This window comes from Osmerus mordax (assembly GCF_038355195.1).
Source record: "Osmerus mordax isolate fOsmMor3 chromosome 12 unlocalized genomic scaffold, fOsmMor3.pri SUPER_12_unloc_2, whole genome shotgun sequence".
Classification (NCBI taxonomy): domain Eukaryota; kingdom Metazoa; phylum Chordata; class Actinopteri; order Osmeriformes; family Osmeridae; genus Osmerus; species Osmerus mordax.
The window spans coordinates 1-24,195 of NW_027120375.1; the positions used below are offsets into that span (position 1 = coordinate 1).

A 24,195-nucleotide genomic window follows, 5' to 3' on the forward strand; every position below is an offset into this window, starting at 1 on the left:
AAAACGGGATGCTGAAATCAAAAGAAAGGGAAACAAAGACAGAAAGGGAGGACCGACAGCAACACAGACAGCAGAGCGAATAAATGAGAGAAGTGACCGAAAAAGGCAAGTGAGAAAGCAGATGACACAGAAAGAGAGAGAAGGATGCCTTAAATAGCCAAGGTATTGAGAACAGAGGAGGGTGGGAGGTGTGGAGTGTGCCATGAGGAAGGAGGGACAGAATGGAAGAAGTGTGGATGTAGAAATAGGGGGAGGGGGGAGACAGTTGAGAGGAGGAATGCATAATGACTTGTGTGGCTGGAGGGAACCCCATGACTTGTGAGACCCACAGCACATACACACCTTGAGCACATACAGCACACACACACCTTGAGCACATACAGCAGGCACACACTGAGTTGCCAGTGCCCTCTTAGGGCAGGGTACACTGCATCAAATATTAAACTGAAATGTCACGGCCTTTTCCTCTCCCCATCCTTCTTCCCTCCCTCTACCTCTCCCTCTCCTCTCCTTCACCCTTCCCAGACAGCAGGCAGCTTCCACTTAATGAGTTGCATTTGCACAAGAGACCATGGAGAAAAAGAGCACACACAGACACTGACACACACACACACTCAGGGCTTTCAGGGATTATGCTAACGCTAGCTCCGGCTCGTGCGCTGATGCTTTGATTAAGGGGGCGTTTACAGATGCGTTAGCTGATGCTAACCCTCCCCTCACCGCTTCATAGAAGAGTATGGACCAGCGCAAATGCTAATGTTGGGCCCCATGTCACTGATCACTGTGGAGGCCAAGTTAGCCTGAGCTGATGCTGCAGGGGATGCCATCACCACTGTAATCAGAATCCTGCATTGTGAACAAAAGACCAGCCTCCACAAGATTCTAATTTGTTAGTTCACATATTCCCCAGAAATGCAGAGCATTTCTGTAACCACATCTGTCTTCAAGTGACTAGTACAGAGTACATAACTCTTTAAAATAATATTCTGTCATATACCCACATTACTCAATATTTGTCTTTGTTCCTAATATCTATGGAATATAGAAGCAAGTCTCTGTATGGACCTGCACAGTACAATGAGAAAATAGATGGTTTGGGGAGGTAAGTCAGAGGTGACTGGTTAGGCTGTCAGGCCCTGGCTGAACCTCGCTGGGGATCCTGTGGCTTACAGCCCACCTCACAGCCAGGGAGGCTGGAAGGGGTGACAGCCACAAGACACTATGACCTTTCAAACCAGAGCTATTAAACACTATCACTCTCCTGAGCTCTCACACTCTCCTCTCGTTCTCTCTCTTTTCCTATGTCCCCTACTCTCCCTCTTTGTGGTTGGAGAGACTGTCAGGAGCTAGCATGGGAATGATTGATTGTGTGTTTGTGTGAGTGTGTGTGTACATGCGTTGGGTGATCTTGAGAGCTGTGTTGGCAATCTGCATACTGCAATTCTGCTTAATACTTTATATATACACACACACACACTTTCTCACACTCAAACACACACGTACACAATGTGCCTCAGTGCTTCACTGAATGAGCGGGTTCCCCTACAGCCCAAAGCTCCACTTTAATCTTCTCTCACCTGCTGAGTGCCCAAACAGTGGATTAAGCCAGCTGGGCCACTCATGTACCTGTAGGGTGTGTCAAGGACGTGCACAAACTCACTCACATGCACACACGTCATTTTAAACCACTAATAAGCTACAGTACACTGTTATGGGATTGGGAGTAAACTCTCCGCTCTTTGCAAACATCATCACTCACAAACAGTGGGCCATAAACGACACCAAAGTTTTGAAAGGAAAAACGTGACGTCTGAACTTACATCTCGGAATTTGTTCCAATATCTGTCCTTGTCATACTGAGAGACGGTGCTCAACCATTTGTCGTTGTCCAGCGCGTGGCCATTGTTGTTGTTACTGACAACTGTTTCCCCGCGCTTGCCCTCCGCGCGCAGCAACAGAGCCGCGAGAGGCAGCAGCCAGAAGAGCATCGTCTAGAGAAAAAAAATATATATATAGATGAATACTGCACGGCGTGAAGATGGAAAAAGAGAGGAAAAGTGACATTAAAGCATGTCTAAATTACCGACGTGTAAACTAGTCTTCTAGAAACAGCAAAAACACAATGATTTAGGCTATAAACCACTTATGCAATAAAACACCCTTTTATATTAACACTTCATCTACTCCATAATAGGGTCGCGTCGGATGTAATTTAACATATTATAATTAAAGACCTGAGATGCTTATATTATTAAATTTCTTCTTGTTATATTTTAAGGTGATTATTAACATTTATGAAGCTTTCCGCTGGTATAAACAATCAAGTAACTCTCAACACAATTACAGTCTACTTGGAGGCGAGCGTGTGTCTTGAAGCGTATTCCCCCCTTTGCAGAAATAAGGACGCACCACCTAACTGCGCACTCTTTCCTCCACTTGCCTTCAGCTAATTTCCACCACACTGACTGGAATTCATTGGCTAAATGGACATCAGTTTACTAACCTTGGAAAGCTTGTGTCCACCTGCCGGGGAAAGCTGAGGGCTCAGACGGGAAGTTTATCGGTTGTTGGGTGCTTGGCGGGTCTGTCAGACGGTTGAGTAAGTATCCACGGGACCTCCGGTAGCTCCGGACTCTGCGGTAATACTGACGGTAACCGAGAGCAGCAGAAACGAGCTACGGAGCTCTGGTTTTCTCCTCCCCCTCGGTAACCCCCTCTGCTAGACTCCGCCTCTCAGATAGCTGTATGTTTTGCGCTCTCTCTCTCTCTCTCTCTCTCTCTCTCCTCTTTTTCCATCTGCACTCTGTTTTTCTCCGTGGTCCCTCACCTGCCACTCGGTGTGTCATTGATTAACAGCATTGGGAATGGTGCATTCACTCGGGTCGGGACTAAGTGGGTATTTGTTAGAGGGTAAGGTTTGGAAGTTATTGTGGATATGAAAACACACAGTCTGCAGAGCACATTTGATTAATTGCGTTATAGTTTCACAATTAGCCAACGGTTAATCACAAAGAGCGCACAGTGAACATAGACAACACAGACAAGTCGGCAATGCTTGCGTGTATTTTATGCCTCCATGTTATGCAGGCTTAAACTGCGGTTCCATGCAACTTCATACTATAATTAATTGGAAGACAGTCAGTATGTCAGAATTGACAGCCAGTTCACCTTCACCCCACATTGCATTGGCTGTTATATTTAGTAAATGTCTTAGTTATGTTTCTTAGTTCTTATAAACTTCTGAATTATATTGTATACTGAAAGTTTAAATTATAATGGTTTGTAAAGCATTTTTGTCGAACATCTCTTATTGTTGGTGTTTTATGACGTTGCCTATTTTAGATGTGGAAGTGTTTGCGGTTAACCTGGTAAATGTGTACTGTTGCTTTAAGAAGGTTAGGTTTTGCAACTGACCGCGGTTTGTTGTGGTCAGAATCCTATTTTGGTTAGTTTGGGGATGCACGGTTTCTCGCGGTGCCTTTGAGTAGGCCTACTTGTTTGAACGCTAATTTAGATGTACAAATACGTGTAGGATACTTGTGTTTTAAACACATTTTCAGACGCAGTAGAGTAGGCAACTGTGGAGGTGTTTTAAACCAACTCATTGCACACGAGAAACGTACAGCCACGGACTCAGTCAGCCACTCGGACAATCTACATTGCCCCCATAGTCAGACTTTTAGTTGTGTGACCCTGATCTGGTCGTGGTTTTGTAATCTCTGTGAAATGTGATTAATTTGTGCGTGCAGGTCTCTGGGCTTGAGGGTGCTGTCCGTTCAGCACCAAGTGCCGCAGGCAACGCGGAACTTCGAACCAGAAAGACACGAGCCTGAAGGGAACAACAAATAGACTGTTTGCAGCCATTTTTATTGCAGTGTCACCCATGGTTTACACGAGTCCATACATTTAGAAACATAACATGTTTCTAAACCAGCGGGAAAACTACAAATCTCCTGTGGTGGCTTTTTGAGTTTAAATGTTTTTGGGGGGTTTTATACGTAGCCTATGTGTACATATGGAGTAGGCTATATAGGCCTATTGATAACGTCGCCACATCTGTATAGGAAACTGCTATGAAAATAATTATGATAAGCCTAGTTATCAGTTTTTCATAATCAGATTTTGCCCACCACCACACTTTCTCTCTCCTCTCCCCCACTGGATCGCAATGCCCAAGGCGGTTTGCCAAGGCCACTCATCCGATAGGCCGTGCGTGCAGTATAGTGAATGAGACAAGCAGACAACCACCGGTGCGGTGAGGGCCACTTGTTGTAGCCTAGTAAAGACGTCAAGAACCAGAGCAACAGGACATTCTACTCGCTATATTTCTCATAAAGCAAACAAGCTCTAAACATTGGCTTATTGAATTTTTTGTTGGAGTTTCATTCAGATTTGGTAGTGTTGCTCCGAAATGTACAGACGTGATCACTCATAACCACCTGCAGTGTGCCTATGCTAAATAAATTAAACGGTAACGACTCAAATTGGTTGCCAATGAATGTGCGGTATGTAACGGCTGATAAATGTAATTGGAACTTTTCGGATGTGCAATCAGGTGAGACCACACATTATTCAAATGAGTTTCACATTACCTCCACACAAATGAATCAATTTCAAAATTATAATGTTTCAGTTCATTCATTTATGCATCTGAGCGGTCATACTTCCGCCTCGACTAAAGCCTGTCTATCAAGCTATGAATAGTCTAAATTTCCAGTCGAGATGCACTAAAATACTTAATTGCTGCGCGACGGTTGCAGAAAGTGATTCGACTCTCATTAAAGGCTATATATGACGTCAGTGCCCTCTGGCGGTGAATCGTTACCTCATTGGACCGAGCTTTGAACAGGTTGATATCATTTAAAATGTCACCAAGCCTTTATTCGCATCTGGAAGCCAAGCTGTCCAACTGATAAGAAAAACCTGAAACAGGGCTTTCAAGTCTCACGCATTCGCCTTGAGACTCACGCATTTCCACCGTTTCTCACTCTGAGAAGTAAGGGATAAATTGTCCCGCTATACAATTAATGGACAACGTTTATAGTTGTCTCGAGTTATATAAAGTTCAATTCCAACTACCAACTAATCAGAAACATCACCAGCACCACTTTTGAAGTGTCATACACAATATTTGATGATATTGCAGTGTATAATTTTGAAATCATCAAATTTGTATTCTAAATTTAATGGATAAACTCCTTGCAGTTTTAGACAGATGTGGAGACGTTCAAAATTGAATATTGAGGTAAACAACGGTTGTACAAACAGGAATACAGATACTGCAATGTACCATCATACAGTATCATGACCTTGGTGCATTAGTTTGGTTGAGCATCAACATTTCACCACATCAGTTAAAAACAGTAATCAGGCTACATTTTAATATTCCTTTCTTTCAAACATAGCACATTCTAATTATCTCCTTGTGTAACTAAAGTACTGTATTTACAGTGCATCAATCACAGGGCTCAACTGACAGCAGAGGAGAAAATATTAGCATAAAACACTGAGGACCAGACAGGGTGGAAAAGACAGTTGTTTCAAAAGTTTTACTCTGAGATGACGATCATATTCAAAAAGGTCCCATTAGATGTTGAAATTACGTCCAATTAAGGTATCATCTCCTGGTTGTAGATTTGTTCTGGACCTGTGTGGTCAATGTCTAAGATCATGTACCATGGCTTCAGAAGTTTCCAGTTTGGTCTTGATGGGGAAGCAGAGAGTTGGTGGCGGCTTATCTCACCAACGGTTGCTCTGAGCAGCCGCCTCCTCGTCCACGATTCGTGGAAGTCTGCCGCTAGCCCCGCCTTCCAGGAAGCCGGGCCTGGGTGTTTCTGAGAGCTTCCTCTTGCTCTTGATCAAGTCTGGATGTGAGAGACATTAATAGATGAGAATACACGGTAATGTCAATGTTGATACTTTCTGATATTATCACAGGCGCACATACTGTCTAGCACATATAGCAGCTCCATGCACACAGTAGTTATTTTAGTCCCTCAATGGAGGTGTCACACATGACTCACCCGAGATAGCCAATAACATCTTTCTTCTGGCCCCAAACGTAGACACGCCCACTTCTTTCAGGTCTTCATCAGAGAGAGTGAGGAAAGTCTGGTAATCAATCTGAAGAGACATAGGGTGGCGACTGGTTCAATATGTGTTTATCCTTCTGTGTGTGTGTGTGTGTGTGTGTGTGTGTGTGTGTGTGTGTGTGTGTACACGCAGTTTGTACCTCCTGTTGATGGAACACGTCTATATATTTTCCCAGGCCCAGCTGACCCAGCAGCTCAGGAAGGTCATCTGTCGGCGGGGGGGAGGGGCTGCTACAGGCCCCGCCCGGAGCCCTGACTAAGGACATGCCCTCAAAGTAGTTACTGCAGCTCACAAAGCTCTCGGCTGAAAGTCCGGGGTGACGAGGTTAAAGGGGAAATAGTGACAACATTGAGATGAAAATGTAATTGTATGTTTCACATACAGGTATATCCCAGACAGAGAAGTACAAAAACTTACCACTTTTGTCCATGCGGGCTCCATTAGCCAAGCAAGCAAATGCTGGAAAGGAGGAGGTGGACGAGGAGAAGTTGGAAGGGGAAGAAGAGGAGGAGGAGGTAGGAGAGGGAGAGAGGGGGGAGGAGGAAGAGGTGGACCCTCGTCGGTCTCGCCAGTTCTCCGAGTTGCTTCCAAAGCACCCTCTCTCCTTCCCAGGCAGGGCCCCCCATGTCTACAGACAGAGCGAACGAGAGACAAGATGACGAGAACGAGAGAACAGGGAGAATTGAGAGGAGAAGGGAGTGAAGGATGGATGGGTTTACTGGAAACTGTGTAAACCTGATCATCTTGGTTACAGGTTCCTCTTCACTTTTGTATTTTAGTTCACAGGTTTGTCTATAGCTTATCCTTCTTTATAACAACCTCACCCTCCCTCCCTCCATCCCTGAGGCAGAGTGGAAAAGACAGGATAGATAATTGGTGCTCACAGTTTCTCCCCCTTCCGTGACTCTTGTTATCACTGGAAGCAATGATAATAATCATATTTCTAAACAAGCTTCTCCTCTCTTCCACTGTCAGCCCCCCCCCCCCCCCCCCCCCCCCCACACACACACACACACACACACACAAACACACACGCACAAACACACACCCTCCAACTACTAATAACCAAGCTCTCAGCCTGAACACACTATCAGATTTCTAATTCGCAGGTAAAAAAAGAAACAGCAAACCCAGGCACAGGCCGCTCCCTCTCAGATTCATTAGGATTACTTGGTTTAACCCTGTCTGGCTGCAATAGTTAACACATTTGCTTCCGGCACCCATGAGCACAGGAGGACTGGTTTATGTGCACCTGTGTGAGTGTGTGTGTGTGTGTATGTGTGTGTGTGTATGTGTTGGGGAGTGGGGCTGGGTAATTTTGTTTTCAATGCCCTGTTGCCTGAATGTGTGTGTAGGGAGTCCGGTGGCTGAACGGTTAGGGAATCGGGCTAGTAATCAGAAGGTTGCCAGTTCGATTCCCGGCTGTGCCAAATGACGTTGTGTCCTTGGGCAAGGCACTTCACCCTACTTGCTTCGGGGGGGAATGTCCCTGTACTTACTGTAAGTCGCTCTGGATAAGAGCGTCTGCTAAATGACTAAATGTAAATGTAAATGTGTCTGTGTTTGGGCGGACTGTATGTGCATCACTGTCAGGTTGCCTGAATGAGTGCTTGCGTCTGTGTGTGTCTTTGTGCTCTACCGGTGTTTGACTGGTGTTGCTCAGGTAGGGCTTGTAGCTGCGGCGGCTGATGTTGCGGAGCTCCATGACCGCCTCTGCAGGCATGGACTTGGAGAAGCCCAGTCCGCTCCACGTGTCAGTGGGGGTCCGCACCTCCGTCACCACAGGCTTCCTCTGCATGGCTGGAAGATAAACAAACACGCCGTGTTACAAACTGTAGATTTATCCATGAACAGACAGGCATACATATATTAACGCTCACACTCACATGACTCGCACCTACTTGAAACGCACCAGGCTGCTGTCCAAGCATGGCTTAGCTCAGGGCTATGACCAGGTCCTGTACTAGCTTTTATGACTTGTGTCAAGGAAGCAGACGCACACCATGATGATTCAACATATTTGTTTGCAGCCTAGACACAATTTCGTTCACACACACACCTCCTTTGACAGCCAGAGGTATAATTGGTGAGCTGTGTTTGCAGGTGTTGAATAATGCAGACAGATTAGTAGAGTTGTGTTCCATTTACTGGTATGTAGCATGCTAAATGAGGTGCTACAGAGACGGAGGCAGAGACGGAGGCAGAGGTAGGAGACTCAGGCTAAGCTAGAAACTGAGGCTGAGGTAGATACTGAGGCAGAGATAGGAGACTGATGTAGAAACTGAATGGTCAGTTAGGTTTGTGTGTATGTTTGATACAAATAACACATCGTATGAGAAAGAAAGAAGTTTGAAGAGTAACCAACGTCATATATGGGTGTGTCTCATAGACGTGTGTCTCATAGACATACATCTGGGTATCTTAATGACCAGGAAGCAGATGGCTCATTCACACTGCTAACTTATAATTCCATGAACCTACACTGAGGGAATTTAGCACCATTTGGCTGAAGATCATCAAATCAAATCCAATTTATTTGTATAGCCCTTTTTACACGCAAGCATGTCACAGACGGCTTCACATACGCCCATAGAACTGCCCCTCAACCAACCTAAACCCTCAAGGAGGGTGGCTGAAGATCATCAGAATATCCCTCATTCTGAATATTAAGTACAAGTGTGTGTGTACATGAGTGTGAGCCCATGTATTAGACTACATGGTGTGTATTCAGAGGGAGTAGCAGTGATCCTCTATTATAACTCTGGCATGGGGCACCCTGTAATTGGATCCCCTTCATCACCTCTCTGGCAGAATGAAACACCTAAATGGATCCCCTCTATCAACTCTCTGGCTCTGAATAGCCCAGTAATGTGTTTCCTCCATCCCTCCATCACTGCTTTGAATAATAAACAAAAGCTGCCTTGTCTCCCTGCAGCAGACAGAGGAAGTGACCTATCCACTTATACGCCATGAAAACCAATTTGGCCAGGTGCAGCAGCTAAATAGTTCCCCTCAATTTGCCATGGTGGGCCGGTGCCACACTTAAATGGGTCCCTCATGGCAGGACTCTTCTGCAGGTCCAAAACAAACAAGGCCTGCAGGTCTGGAGGAGTCTTGACCCAAAGCAGGACTTTTTTTCCCTTTTGGGGGGACCTAAGATACATTTTCAGGCAAAAACTGTTTCACCTGTTTAATTATTTTGGGTGTGTTCCAGAATGTTCAGCAGTGCATTCATTAGAAAACAGTTGGTTCAGAATCTCAGTCGGTATGTCTAGAGGCGCCAGACAGGCAAAGACACGTAAAACATGTAAAACCTTGGGTCGCCAGCAGCTTCTTCTTCTCATAGTCGTAATCCTGCAGAAAAAGATAAGAAAAAGAAACAGGAAAAGGAGCGGTTAAATAAAAATGGAAAATCAATTAATTTAATATATCTTCCGACTTCCTCTTCCCCTTTGGGAAAGGGAACACGATTTGCTGAGCGAACAGATGCTGATTAAAGATGGCATTTCCTGTTGTTACTGTGGAGATAAACTTGTTATCCCCTATGGAAACCACTGATTTGAGGGCTAGACGGGGAAAACAAACAAGACATCAACAGCAATGTAACCAAAATCAAATTCTTAGGATTTAATTTTGTGAGGGGTCAAAAAACAACCAGTCACTTGGTAACACCAGCAATGACTTGTCGAAAGTCATGGCAAATTATTTTCAGAAACACAGAGTAACTGTGACAACATGATTTTATTCATGTGATTGATCAAACTTATTAAGACAGTGCAGTAAGAGCGGGATAGTTAGTCAGTCCTCACCTCAGCTTTAGATGTGTCCTCGAAAACATCCTGAATGTGAGTCACGTCTCTCCTCAAGCTGTGGCGTCTCTCCCTCCTCCCTTCCTCTTTCTCCCTCCTCCCTCCCTCCTTCTCCCTCCTCCCTCCCTCCTTCTCCCTCCTCCCTCCTTCCGTATCTCCATTCATTAGTCTGAAAGAGAGGACGGAGAGACAAGGTCAGGTCCCAAACCTAGTTAACCCTCCAGAGTGGTCCCGAAAAGAAAATTTAGAAATGATGAGACTCTCTCTCTCTTTAGCAGTGGTTCATGACGGTTTATATTAGAAAGTATGACAGTGTAGGTATAAGAACTGATTGTAAATCACAACGTTAGCAGTTTTCTTTTCCTGGAGTACTGAAGGACCGACCAGAAGGCTACATTTGGATTCATAAAAGATTTGCCTTCATACATTTCAAATGTATTTTGTTAATGCGAGTGATCTTATGTGTGTTTCTTCTAAAAGGTACCTAAGGGTCACGGCCTGCCCTGTGGAGTGACGTCTCACCAGGCTGAGAACCCGGTGGAGCTCAGGACCCTGGAGACTCCCTCTGCGACTCCCCATCCTGCTCACAACCTCACTAAGCTCCGAGGCCATCGGCCCTGGGCTCTCGTCCTCCGATTGGTCAGACTGGTCCTCGTTCTCCAGGATCTGAAGAAAGAGAGTAGTTCCATTGGTTGGTTTGACTTTCACTACATCGGTTTGGTCTTATTTGAAAGGTTTTGTAGATTCCTCAGACCTTCTCGAGGTGGCGACAATCAGTTCCTTTCAGTCCCATCCTAACCTCGTCAAAGGGAGGAGCTAAACCTGGTGGGGGTGAGGGACGAGGCTTTGTCTGCAGGTGAGGCCTAATCCCTGTCTCTGCGGAGGGCATAGAGCCTGTAGGGACAAGAGAGATGGCTTATGTAGATAGAAACTGTGTCAGACATAACCATCTCTCAGTGAGAAAATAACTCTACACAGTACACACACACACACACACACACAATCACTTAGTCACTTACTCTGATCAGACAGGCGGAGTTGTTGCAGCAGCATGCTGAGCCAGTAGTTGGTCAACCCATTTCCAGGCAACATGGGGTCAGGGGTTAGTTTAGTTGTCATGCCAACCTCTGCAGAGTCCAGCCCCAGTAGCAGGTGCCGGGCCTCGTACACACTAGAGATGTTCCTCTCCAGGCCCTTCACCACAACAGACTGGGAAATGTTGGGACCATGTCATTACCCATATGTTATCAAAAACTACAATTCCCAGAACATAGGATCCCAAATGTGTCAAACAGCGTATAAAGGTACAAACTTTGCAAAAGCTGAAATCACTTATAAACAGCTTGAAGAGAAAACTGAGTATGTAGGGAAAACTGTAACATGGGTAATGCAGTACCTTGGCTGTCTGTTTGATCTTGGGCTTGATGCTGATGAAGACTCCCAGGTTTTGCATCAACTGAGCCAGTTTACGGGTGTCGGCCTCACCCTCCTCCCGCATATCGAACATCAGACACACTGGCAGACAGTCCTGCAAGACAACAGGAAGAGAACACACACACACAACTAAGGGACTGACTGGATAAAATCTCTCAATCTGCACCAAGACTCTGGAATCTACTCCCCCCTCACATCTACGATCAGAACGAAACTATCATGTGCGTTAATATGTCATTCATAAGGATGAAGTAGACCGTCACCAACGTCTACCCCCACCCTTCCGCCCCTCACCATGAGCTGCTGCCTGGCCTGACACACTCCCTCTGGGCTGCCCTGGATGAGCAGGGAGGGGGTGCTCTGGGGGGCACTGAGGTCGGGCAGAACGATCTGGGTCTGAGTCTGGTGCATCACGGCCAGGAAGTGGACCCCGTTCTGGCCCAGCAGGAACAGGTGCTGCTGGGAGGTCACGTCCAGCTGGGAGGTCACCACACCTGTTACCCCCGCCGGACCCCCGACCTCTGACCCCAGAAGCAGCTCCATCAGCACGCACACCGCCTTCTGGAATGGGGGGGCGGAGGGAAAGAAGGAGAGAGGGAGACAGAGCAGAAGGAAAAGGAAGCACGTTGTGCAAATGAGAGGAAAAAAGATTGATGTAATGAAGACATGTGATCAGTCTGTGGGATTTCCCCTGATCCTGTTCCCCTGATCTTTCTCACGGTGCGTTCACACTGCAGCGGAGCGGGCGGCGCGGGGCGGCGGCGCCTTCCGATTCATTTTCAATGAAACCAGGCGTTGACGCTCGCGTAGGGCATTGTGGGAAGGCGAGCGGAGCGGAGCGTTGGAAGTTGGATTTTCTCAACCTTATGTAAATGAGGAGTGTGAATCCGCTAGCGTTGGTCAATCGGATTGGTTTCTTGTTTCTTGTAACGTAGCAACTGTTGGTCATGGTAAACATTTCTAGGTTTTACAATTTCAAGATGGAGGAGAAACTTATCGTATGTGTCTGCACACCCAGCTCTGTTCAGAACAAAGTTACGTAATGTGACACGGCTGAATTTAAAGATTACATCAAACTAATAATGCATGGTGCAGGGTTTCCAACGTTGTCAGTGTCCCTAGTGTGTTTTTATACTTTTAAATTCAGTCTGGTCACATTACGTGACTGTTCTGTGTAACTGCTAGCTTTCTAGCCCAGCCTAAAAACGACTGGTTGAGTGACCGGTGGCGTAACATGTATTCTACTGTAATCTTACACTAGTAAAAATTCTGTATTTTTACACAAATGTTGTGTAAAACTTGTATTTTGATCGATATTGTGAGTACATGAACCCAAGTCTTCACGCTTGGTCATGACTACAACAGTGACCTTAGAGAACTACAACTCTGTATTAACTTTTCTAACACGCCCCCGAGCGTGGTGTACTGTGGGAAGGCAAGCGGTGCAGAGCATTAAAAAACAGTGTGAACGCACCGTCAGAGTGTTTGTATCTGGTAAATACATTGAGTATGAACATGCATCCAAGTATGATTGTATCTGCAGGCACATGCATGTGTGTCTACAGCTGTGTGTGCCTCCCACAAACCTTGACTGCGCCGGCATTCCCCAGCATGCCACGGACCACGCAGCAGCTGCTGTAGAGAGGGGGCTGGGCCCGGAAACTGACGCTCACCCCCAGCGCCTGCGCCACCTGCTGGATCACTGGAGATGCTGCATCAGGCAGCGCCGGGGGAACTAGGCTCACCGGCAGGTCAAAAGTCAGAACCAGGGGCTGGAGGTCCTGGGAGGTAAGGAGGGGGGCAGCGAACCAACATTAACAGAGAAAGGCACAAATGTAAACAGTAAACATACAGACACATGAACACTCTAATAGAAACAACAAAGATAAGATGACTCACTCGTATCCTTCTCCTGGCTGACTCCACCCCTTGGACTGGCCCAGCAATGGACACCTGGGACAAGGGATTGGACAGAAGGAGCATTACCCTACCTGGGTGCTATGAAATATTACGCACTTGCAAAGGAAACTAGTCCAGTTACTAGGGGAGAAGCTCATGATAGCAGCCATGTAGAGACACTGCCTGGGGGCTATGAGACTATCCCTAAAGAATCACCATTGGATTCTAAACAGTAACTAGTACAGCAACTGTACCTGGTCGCTAAGTAACCATGAGTAGTTGCTAGGTGACACGTACCTGGTTGCTCTTCTCGCCGGTGATATTGTGGCGGTTGGAGTCTGGGAAGTGTATGTGGCACAAGGTTACCTCCATCACCTTCTTGATGTTCCCGCCCCCTTTCCCAATCACATGAGAATGCTCTGTGTGAGCAACATCCATCTTCAAAGTCACTTTGTTAACCTTAAGCAGACGAAAGCAACATTTCAGCACCAATTCTTCGAACCTTATTACAGATATACGGTCTTTTCAGGAACTGTAATCTCTTCTCCCTTGAGGCAGTTAAGAATAAGTATCTATTCAGCAGTTTTATAATTCAAGAGGTGGTCAGGTGGGAGTTTCAAACCGCAGGATGTGTGAGTTCAATATTTTTGAAGGAGAAAAGGTTTGGTCTTGGACTTTATCGAGCACAGAAAAAAAGAATTGGGTCTAAACGGCCCAGTTCACCTTGGTCTCCAGAAGTTCTAGAATCCTCTTCTTGGCCTCCAGGACGTTAGTTCTTTTCCCTTCCACTTTCACGTGTGGATCTAAAGCCCATCCACAAGACAAGAGATGAGACTAATGTCACAATAATGTATAATTCTAGGCAGTGGCAAAAGCACTGGTTACCCGACTGTCTGCAATACCCCAGATGTCGAAAATATAAAGGACACTTAATCATCTTAATGAAGTCCAACAGGCCTAGGCAGGTTATTATTGTAGGTTATTATGATAAAGCCAGACCCAGATTCTCCAAAACCAGAGAATTCTCATGAGTTCTTATCACCTTTCTTTGACTTGGCACCCATCTTGAGTTTGGAAGGCCACTTCACCTGGGTGTCGGTTTCTGTCATTACCTAAGAGGGAGGGAGGAGAGAGAAAAAGGAAAGAAACAAATGAATGTAAAAGGAGGAAGGACAAAAAGGTACCAAGACATTTACTGCGAGAACAACACCAACCTATACATCCCGGAACACACACACACAATACCCCAACCCACGCACACACACAATCCCCCAACCCACACACTTACACACACAAATACAATGGATTATTTGCATACCAAAGAAGGAAATCACCACCTCCATAACAACGGCAAATTACTGACTTACAATGTGTGTGTGTGTGTGTAGAGTAAGAAGATTTGCTGGTATCATAAAGCACAGAATCTTAACTATCTTCCTGTGGCAATCGCAGAGGCAATTGCAGAGGATTCGGATAAAGATCAGTTTTTCAAATTGTATTCCTTATCTCTTTTTTTCCCCTTAAAGGTGTTGAGAGTGTACCTTTTCAAAAAATGCTTCACCTGACATGTCGTCTACATGCTTGGGGGCTGAAACATAGAAGAAGAAAAGTTAAAACTTCCTGCACAACCTACAGTACATATATATGCTAAATTTCTAAATGTAAATATATGTTTGAATATCAACACAATCAAAAGATACACACAAATACATTTCCACAAAGAACAAACATATTTATGATGTATACTACATACATATACTGTACATATTCATTTAATGTAATAAATTGAAAGCTAAGTGAGAGGGATATGGCATGATGGGTAAACATAGAGTGGAGAGTGTAAATATGCCAAACTACTTTTAGTAGCTGGAAGGGGGAGGGAGGTGGTAGCCCCCGAAACGCCTCCCGCCCTTCCCATCATCACCATGGGTTACCCTGTCCAAGGCCAAAGAATGGGACGAAAAACAGTGGTGGAGGGGGGGGGGGGGGGGGGGGGGGGTATGGGAAGCACCCAAAATCCAGCCCAAAAGACAGCTTATTGCGTCAAAGGTATTTCACTGACGCAAAGACTCCCTATAACTATCCGCACAAACTAGAAAACGTAGCCAGCAGACATAAAAAGGGACTTGTAACTGCACACCCATCCAGCTGTACTGTATTCAGACAGGCTGTTTTCTTCTGACTTTCTGCCTCACTTAGGGACATGCTGTGACGCTAAGTGCCTCCCTAGAGAGGAGGCGTTCCATTTGTTTGTCAAATCTGTCTGGTTCCTTTTGAGCTATTTAACTCCCTCACAGCACTACCGAAACAAGTGCACATTGACAGTCTCTCTCTCTCTCTTTCTCTCGAACATACACACAGAGAAACGACATGCATTGTTAACATGGAGAACGCTTCTTTTTTTTTTTTTAAAGGCTGTTGCATCAAGGTTGTAGGCTGCAGAAGAACACCCACTCGCTCACTCCTGTCGGGGCGCTGCGCTTTCATACGCTACTGAGGTGTTCATCACGAACCTGCCACTCAGACATGACTTCCTGACATGCATACAAAAAGCACACACACTACTGCTTCACTGTCAGAAATGATAACACAAAGGCAGCTGTTTTGTCTCTGAGCTCCACAGCTCTGAATAGCATAGGACCACGGATCATAAATAATGGCCACCCAGACTGATGCTTTACTGTTGTGGTTATTGGGAGTGACAGGAGCACAGACTCCTCGAGTGTGAAGAAGAGTCTGACTGATGGCAACAACAGAAGTTTCACTGGGTTTTTTTAAGAGAGATGCAAATGGAATCAGAAGCAGTTGGTACTCTCTTTAACCATATGAGACATTATTTAGTTATTGTGTGTGTTACAGCAAGCTAATGATTGGGTTTTGTATCTATGTGCTGGCTGTAGTGAATAGCTGAGTTGACTCCGACAGCTGATGAAACTATTGAGTTAGTTCTGAACAGGACATGGTGAGGCCCTATCGAGGTCCCAGGTTACTCACCATACATCATGTTCTCCAGCTTCTTCCTGTCGATCCTGAACCGCTCCTCAACCCAGTCTGGGTCCAAAACATCCCGACCGACGGCCTCAGGTCCGGGGGTAGACTGCCCCCCATCGTCCTCGTCATCCTCTTCTTCCTCTCTGTCGCCACGGCGCAGGAAGGGCGTCTGGGTCTGGTTGTGGTTCTGCTCAGGGATGGGTCCTGAGCTGGGTTCTGGACTAGGTTCTAGGTCAGGCTTCTGCGTGTCTGCCTGGGCCAGGACAGGAGAGCTTTCCTCTGTAGTGGTGGCCATAGCACGACTGAGCCTCCGTCTGAGTGTCCCAGGAGACAGAGAGAGAGGGAGAGAAGGACAGAAAAACAGGGGGGAGAAGGGCAAGAATAAAAAGCTCCCCCCCCCTTTCATCCCCTGCCTCCTCAGATGCATACAGAGAAATGCATACTTGCCAACACACGCACACACACACACACACGCACACAGTGACCCACAAAAACATATTGATGCACACAGACATAACTCAGTGAGCCACACTGCTTTGGAGAAGCTTTGTGATGTGGGACACATGGACAAGCCTATACAAATTCTAAAACTCTAGATTATGTGATACTGTATACTTGAGGTAAAGGCATATTAAAGCATATCTTTCTGGGGCATCTTAACTCAATGCATTCTCTGTCTCAACAGAATCTTACTTTTCCAAATAGTTCCACGCACCACAACAATACAGAGACCAATACTGTAGAAGCACACACACACATTCCATCTGAGCAAGATTTTTGTACAGGATTTAGGTGAGGTTCAGAGAGAGCAACTCCTGAATAAGGAGGTAAAGGGGCTTGAGATTCCAGAGACAAGGGAAAGGAGGGAGGGAAAGAGGGAGGGAGAGGGGCTTTAGGGGGGCTGGATGTGTGACCATGGGTTGGTGGGGTGGGGGTGTTTGGGGGAACAATGCCAAGGATAAAGGAGCCACTCCGCTAACTACCAGCCCCAGAGCTGTGTTTGCCACTGTTGCTGGGCAACTCGATTGTTTACGAACAAGCGGGCGGTGAGAAAGTCATAAACTTCCTCAGTAGAGCTAGGACAGGGAAAGTAGGGAAGGAAATAAGAGAAAGTGAGAGTATCCACCCCACTATTCAGAAGACTTACCTAACAGAGATCCTGGAGACACAATCTATAATTGAAAACTACTGAAATGTATTCAGATTCTGCAGACAAATTTCCATATCCCTGTGGCTAATAGTACCTCAAGCGAATCAACAAATTAAAGGAACATAAATATTCTGGTCTGCTTCAAACTAGGATTATTTGCCTCAAGCAAATTATGCAGCATGTGAGATGAGATGACAGCTCCCAACCACATCATCACCATGGAAACTGGTCAATGACTGAAATCATGTCAAACTTGACTTACACAAAACACCCACCACCACCCCTCCTTGCACCTCTGACCCACTCTGAAAGACTTGTACTCTGATGCTCCACTTCCAGTAAAGTAGGTGCGTCACTGTGTGACCCTGACACACAGCCCAGACAATGGCCAGGCTATTACAGTCAGTCAACAACGGGCCAAGAGGACTGTTTACTAGGTCCTGCTGCCTGGAGACCCCAGTGCACTGGAATTAACTATGAGTGCTTTAATGCCACTCACATACACACATGTGCGGCATGTGAGTGTGTAATGTTGGCTACACAAAAAGGGATCTATTACCAGTTCAACAATAGAACCCTCAATGTTTCTATAGGACCAAAAAAAGTCTGTAAAAATTAGATCTGGTTAAATATTTCTACAAATTGGTTTTATGAAGCGTTATATTTAGCTTCGAACGACATGCTTTTGAAGACCGTGGCAAATTTAGCCAAATATGGACTGGCTATGTGTTTTGGAGTTTATATTAAATGGGAATTATATTCTGTTCACGCTCTATGAAAGACTATATTTACATATAAATCCTAAAGTTGTTTGAAGCAGCTTCTGCAAAATGTAAAGTAGTTTAGTAGTAGCCAAATTGTAGGTAGCATGCACAACCGAGGTGAAGTTAGTTTCATATTCGAAATTCGACCTTCGTCTCACATTCGGAAGAAGACGCTACCTTGCAGCGTCGCGTTAGGGACCGGTTGAAAACTACCCATACCATTTTGAAAGATTTGTAATATTTTTATGAATATAAAACCTCAAACGGACACCAGAGTATTCTAACAATGTCTGGTATACTTCCACAGCGTAGAAAATTTATATTTTATTTATATTTTATATCAATATATTGAGGGGGGGGACATTTTGACCAGGGGGGGGGGATGTGTCCCCCTCAATATATATTATGATTACGGCCCTGAATTATGTAGTCACATTAAATCGGGAGTCAGGTGGCTGAGCGGCGAGGGAATCGGGCTAGTAATCCGAAGGTTGCCAGTTCGATTCCTGGTCAGGCCGACTGACGTTGTGTCAGTCGGCCTGACACAACATCAGGACATTCCCCCGAGGCACTTCACTCTACTTGCCTCGGGGGAATGTCCCTGTACTTACTGTAAGTCGCTCTGGATAAGAGCGTCTGCTAAATGACTAAAAATGTAAAAAAATAAAAGTCACTTCATTTATAAACCCTTCTGCTGTTTCTGTATTTTCAGTACGTTCGTTTAATCGTTGGCCACTAGATGTCACTGCAGAGTAAACGACCTTCTATCTTCACCATACGAGATTTCCTCATTTCCGGGTGTTGCCTCAAAATATCTCGTGACCGCTTTATTTTCGTACAGAACTGAGGTCTGGCTCTAGGTGGCATGGGGACTAAACTCCACAGTAAAGAGTCGAGAAAACGTCCAAGAATTTACTAAAATGCTGAACTTGGACCGCCTAGGAAACATTTCGTCTCAAGCCTCGCTGTAGCTACAGGAAACATGTGGAGAGTGCAATGGTTTGTTGGAAGAAGTGAGTGAATTATGTTTGCCATTGTTGGCTAATGCGGCTAGCTACTTTCAAGCTAGCTTAAGGGAACCGTTGTGATCTTGCCAGCACCAGAGAGTCAGGCTTTGTTTTGAGTTTTTTCTTGTATGGTCTGTTGTTATAATTTCTGATATACCACAATACCCAACACAATGCTTTCACTATCTAGCCCATTGCCAACCGGTCTGTTCTGGTTTAAGATGTATGGAAGGTTGACAGAACAGGAGTTGCGACACAACTTGAAGGACAAGTCTTAGCCTACTAGGTTCACAATACGTAACGGTTACAGTAACTTGATCCATCAGGAGAGACTAGACAATGTGCACCCCAGAGATAATGCATACAATTACTGCAAAATCACATCTTTGTCATGTGTGTACTCTGCCAACGCTTTCGGTTGCAACTGTCTCTTTCACCTCCTAACCCCACAGTTCTAAGCCGCAATGCCCCCCTGCGCCTCTCTCAGAACCACCATGTGGAGGACGAGGTCATCAACACCTCCACTCTCCTGTCTACCTCTCGGCACAACTCTGACCCCAGGTACCTCCACACCTGACTGTTGTATCCTCTGTGTTTATGCTGCCATTAGAGTGCTTAGTGATAGACTGCATGCATATAGCTCACAGATGAGGAAACTCTTGTCGCTCAACTCCCTCCTTCCAAGCTCCAGAGCCTACTCTTTACAGGAGGTTGCATCATCCCCCAAGTAACATGTGCTGTTTGGGAAATTGAGGACAAACACTCTCCCTAATTCAGATCCCTGCTCTGAGGACTCCGTATTAACAGTAGACTCAGTCCCAGGCTGTAAACAGCTGGGCTTGAGAGTGACATTTTCTGTGATTTATTTTGTTTTCAAATTGCACGTCTTTTCGATCTCGTTTAGTAATGTCTTTCTGTATTTGTCAGTTCTCAGAAAGGAGAGGATGGAGAGAAACAGAAGAAGAGGAAGACCTCTCAGTTCTGCAGCGCTGGGCTCCCTCGCTACACAGCGCTGGACGCCGTGGGCTTTGTAAGACCCCGCTCCTCTATGCCCCTCCCCCTCCAATACCAATACCTCGCATTTAGCTTATTAGTATCAAAATAGTCCATAAAATCATCACTACTTCCAATCATTTTGCACATGTGTATTTTGCACATGTGTATTTGATGATGATGATGTCCAGGGAGCCGCTGCGGTGTTGGTGCTGCAGATCTGCAGGAGGATCCACTTCCAGTTCTCCCTGCGTGCCGAGTCCGGACATGGCCCCGCCCCCGGACATGGCCCCGCCCCTGCACCTAGTCAGCCAGTAACAGCCACCCTCCAAAAGTGTGGCTACCGCGTTCTACTGGAGATCCGTGAGTCTACCTTTACCTCCAGTCGCGAGCCATCTGGCAGCTCTGGTGTACACTAACAAAACAACAATTTCGACTTAATCCAGAGGTCCGATCTCCCCTGCTGTGTGTCCAGTGTCTAGACGCGATGTCCTGCCCAGAGGGAGGACTGTACGCTGCCTGTGGGGGGCACCAGAGACACAGATCCAGACCCAAGCCCAGACTCAGACCCAGGGTAGCAGCAATGAGGCCAGCAGCAGCAGCTTGGACCACAACCTGGGCCTGGATCATCTGACATCTCATAGTTCCTCACCTCACCAGCAGCTAAGTCAGGAGTCTTCAGCCTCAGGTATGTCTTCAGTGAAGGTACAATTGGTTTTGAGATTGCTTCAGGGTTCATCTCCATCACTCATCATTCCTTTATAATCATATGACAGACTAAGTTGTTTTAAACTAACTTGGTATTTATTCATGTACCTTCAGAGGAGTCTTCTTTGTCCGAGTCATCCCTTCCTGAACACCAACCAGAAGACAGGAAACAGTCTGAGCAGGAGGACGACCAGGTTAGTTTTCAGCATAACGACTGCTCCTTTCTTTGCTTTGTTCTTTTAATAGTTTGGTATTTCTTTTGCTTTGATATTTTCAGGTCTGAACTTCAGTTGTATATAATCCAAAACCGTAAACATTGAAACTTGATCATCAAACTTTAAACTTAGTCATGTGAAAGTGTTTCCTGTCATCTGTTTGTGTTGTTCAGGACTTCTTTTCGCCAGAGGAGAAGGTTGCGGGGGCAGCGCTGGACCTCAGACAGGCGGCTGACTCCAGCATCCCGGTTGTCCTCAACATCATCGGTAATCACAGCGAGATCATAAACCACTAACTTTGTCAGGGGGGAAGAAGGGAGAGAGAACTCTTGACTGTCATTGGTGTGCCAAAGATGACTTCCTGATTGTGTGAGGTCACTTTCCTGTGGCTGCTGCAGGTCTGGAGAGCGCTAAGAGTGGCGCCTATGAGGCAGCCTTCACGTGTTTCCTGGCTGCAGCTCGCCATGGCTACAGTAAAGCCCAGTTCAACACGGGGGTCTGCTATGAGAGAGGGCGTGGAGTAGGAAAGGACAAGGGCCAGGTAAGAACTCACACACACACAAATACAGCCAAACACTCACACACCAGTGATGTTGTGTATTAATGCTGATTCTTGTTGTCTTCATCTTCTCCCCTGTATCTCTCCCTGCACCCTCTCTCTCCCTACACCCTCTCTCTCCCTTCTCTCTCTCTCTCTCTCCCTTCTCTCCCCTAATGGGATGTCCCCTAACTACTACCATCCCCTCTGATCTACCCCCTCTCTCTCTCTCTCTCTCTCTCTCTCTCCCTACACTCTCTCTCTCTCCCTACACCCTCTCGCTCCCTCCCTTCCTCCGCCTGTCCAGGCGCTCAACTTTTACAGCCAAGCAGCAGCAGGGGGACACAGCCAGGCTCAGTACCGCTACGCCAGGCTCCTCCTGAGCTGCAGGGGGCAGCAGAGTGCAGAGGACATGGACAAAGCCATCCATCTGCTGGAACAGGCCGCCGTCGCAGGACTCGCACAGGTGAGAGTTCAGAGGTCAGTTGGGAGGTGTTGAAATAAAAGCCACATGAATTTTGCCCCCACTAACTGACTCTTTCCTCTGGTTCCTTATCCTGTCGTTCCTCTCGCTGCTCATGTTCCCTACTCATCTCCTCTTTCCCCTTGTCTTTTTCTTCCTCTTCTCTCTTTCGCCGCTTCTTTCTTTCCTATTGCTTTTCCGTCTATTCTTTTATTTTTATTTTTTCTCTGTCTCTCTTTCCATCCTCCCTTCTTTCCTTAGGCTCAGGTGTACCTGGGTTCTCTCTTCTCCCAGGAGCCAGTCAGAGATGGCTGTAAGTCTGTCCACTACCTGAGGATGGCAGCGGAGAGAGGGGTAAGTGCTTTCTTGGTCCAGTTGGAAGACTACAATTATTCACTCCATGTTTATAATTTTAATGTTTACTATCTCTAGAGAAGTATTAGACTATACGTTTAACTTTAGAGCAGTTTATTATATTGACTGTCTTACACCTCTTTTGAGAATGTTTTGGACTTGAGTGTCCAGAAAATATTACACATCCTGATAATAATCACAGATAAGCTGTGTGATCGCTCTTTGTCACCGGGTCTGTGTTGTATCTGTGCAGGACAGCGACGCTCTGTTGTTCTTGGGCCAGTGTTATGAGACAGGCTTCGGGGTGCAGAAGTGTCCAAGGACAGCTATGAAGTTCTACAGGCAGGCTGCCCGGGGCGGGAACAGGCCGGCTCAGAGACTGCTGGTGCCCCCTGGTGGAGCAGAGGGTGATGACACGTATTTACAGACATGATGGCCAACATAACTCATGCAAAATCATGCACCGCATGGTTACACTGACTCTCCCTCTCTTCTCCGCTCTCTCTCCCCCTCTCTGTCTCTCTTTCTCCTCACTTTCTCTCCAGCAGAAGAAGTCCTGCGCTCCATCCAGTCTGCCCCGTCTTTCCCTGTGGCCGGCCTCCTCCTCCAGCCCCTCTCCACCCTCGCCAGTCCCCCCTGCCCCTCTGCCCCGCCCACCCTGCCTCTCACCCTTCCTCACTCCTGGAGCACAGGGAGCATGGCCCCTCTGCCTCGCCTCTCTTCTCTCCCCCTCCACCTGCACCCCCTCCCCCCTGGCATGGAGGGCAGCCCCTGCAGGTGGACCATCGGGGTGTGATGAACAAGCTAGCACTTAGCCAGCCCAAAGTTATTTAAGTATTCACACTAAATGTAACAAAGAGGCTTGGATATCCACAGTGTGTGTTATTTTAGTATATCCGTTTAAAGATATGTGTGGTTTTTGTAAGAGCGTAATTTGACCTGTGAGAACCAGTTAGGTCTCAAGTTCAGATTGTCGAGAGAAAACATGCTAAATGTTTGTCAGAGATTTGAGCTTTAAACTTGTCTGGTCTTGGCTGTTGTGTCTTAGTCAGTTGAGGCTGGTTAAAGGAGGATAAGGAATAAATAATGGTAAACTTGTGTAAATACTATGCTAGTTACAGGATAAGCTTTAGTTTTTTGGGGGGGTTTACTGACAAATGTTTGGGTGAAGATATGCATGTATATGTAAGTGTGGGTGATATTTGTTTTTGTGTCTAGAAGGCTTGTGTCAAATGACTAGCTCTCTTCAGCTTTAGTGTTTTTTTGTTTTTGTACTTCTTGTTTTTGTATTACTTGCTGCCTAATCATAGCCAGCAGTCATCCTGTTTTATATGGTCAGCTTCCCTAATAGGAAGACATGTTTCTTAAAGCTAGAAAGATGAGTTTGGGACATGATGTGCCTTTGATATACCTTTCTAAAGGTCTCCTTTACCATCCCTTTGTGTCAGCTGAACAATATGCATACCTGTCTGCAACTTTGCTAAAGCATCATGTTAGTTGACAAAAGCACTTGTAAAATCAAAGTATAAAGGCCAAAGGAAATTAACAAATTTGAATGTGAATGTTGTGGAAACACTACTGTTGTGAAACGCACAAGTTGCACACTATCATTAAAGCCATTTTAATACTTATTTTGCTGATTCGTGCATTATTCAATACATGGCAGCGTTACTTTTCTTTTAAATTGGTACTTTTTGGAACCTATTACACATTTAAATAGGTAATTAGGTCAATACAAGTTATAATGGTTTGCTCTTTCGGCAGAGGTGGAATGAAA

The 24,195-nt window shown here is 46.0% G+C and overlaps 2 protein-coding genes across 3 annotated transcripts; one reads left to right on the top strand and one right to left on the bottom strand.

The window, feature by feature from the left end:
- Positions 1 to 5,366: 5,366 nt before the first annotated feature.
- Positions 5,367 to 16,521, bottom strand: bicc2 (bicaudal C homolog 2). The gene is made up of 19 exons (XM_067231745.1): positions 16,230 to 16,521; positions 14,777 to 14,823; positions 14,278 to 14,347; positions 13,959 to 14,038; positions 13,533 to 13,694; positions 13,236 to 13,289; positions 12,923 to 13,117; positions 11,631 to 11,897; positions 11,299 to 11,430; positions 10,922 to 11,111; positions 10,657 to 10,796; positions 10,387 to 10,568; positions 9,903 to 10,071; positions 9,408 to 9,447; positions 7,733 to 7,893; positions 6,511 to 6,721; positions 6,233 to 6,396; positions 6,024 to 6,123; positions 5,367 to 5,864 (listed from the first exon to the last, which is right to left on the bottom strand). Exons 1-19 carry the CDS (start codon positions 16,519 to 16,521, stop codon positions 5,740 to 5,742), a joined length of 2,781 nt encoding a protein of 926 aa, XP_067087846.1. The 3' UTR covers positions 5,367 to 5,739.
- A 2,470-nt stretch (positions 16,522 to 18,991) lies between these two features.
- Positions 18,992 to 24,049, top strand: dele1 (DAP3 binding cell death enhancer 1). Of its 2 annotated transcripts, none has more exons than XM_067231747.1 (12): positions 18,992 to 19,153; positions 19,600 to 19,708; positions 20,075 to 20,177; positions 20,332 to 20,503; positions 20,616 to 20,828; positions 20,963 to 21,042; positions 21,237 to 21,330; positions 21,462 to 21,604; positions 21,909 to 22,067; positions 22,326 to 22,418; positions 22,672 to 22,825; positions 22,964 to 24,049. In XM_067231747.1, the coding sequence occupies exons 1-12, from the start codon at positions 19,123 to 19,125 to the stop codon at positions 23,212 to 23,214; spliced, it is 1,602 nt and encodes a 533-aa protein (XP_067087848.1). In that variant the 5' UTR covers positions 18,992 to 19,122; the 3' UTR covers positions 23,215 to 24,049. The 2 variants fall into 2 exon arrangements, with proteins under 2 accessions (XP_067087848.1, XP_067087850.1); XM_067231749.1 differs by having other exon boundaries at positions 22,967 to 24,049.
- The last annotated feature ends 146 nt before the right edge of the window (positions 24,050 to 24,195 follow it).

Excerpts from the sequence above, each read along its gene's own strand:
- bicc2 (XM_067231745.1), bottom strand. The coding sequence starts at position 16,521 with ATGGCCACCACTACAGAGGAAAGCTCTCCTGTCCTGGCCCAGGCAGAC. Across the intron at positions 14,824-16,229 it reads GCTGGAGAACATGATGTATG|CCCCCAAGCATGTAGACGAC; the intron begins GTGAGTAACCTG and ends TCTATGTTTCAG. Across the intron at positions 6,124-6,232 it reads ACGTGTTCCATCAACAGGAG|ATTGATTACCAGACTTTCCT; the intron begins GTACAAACTGCG and ends ATGTCTCTTCAG.
- dele1 (XM_067231747.1), top strand. The coding sequence starts at position 19,123 with ATGTGGAGAGTGCAATGGTTTGTTGGAAGAA. Across the intron at positions 20,829-20,962 it reads TCAGGAGTCTTCAGCCTCAG|AGGAGTCTTCTTTGTCCGAG; the intron begins GTATGTCTTCAG and ends ATGTACCTTCAG. Across the intron at positions 22,419-22,671 it reads GGATGGCAGCGGAGAGAGGG|GACAGCGACGCTCTGTTGTT; the intron begins GTAAGTGCTTTC and ends GTATCTGTGCAG.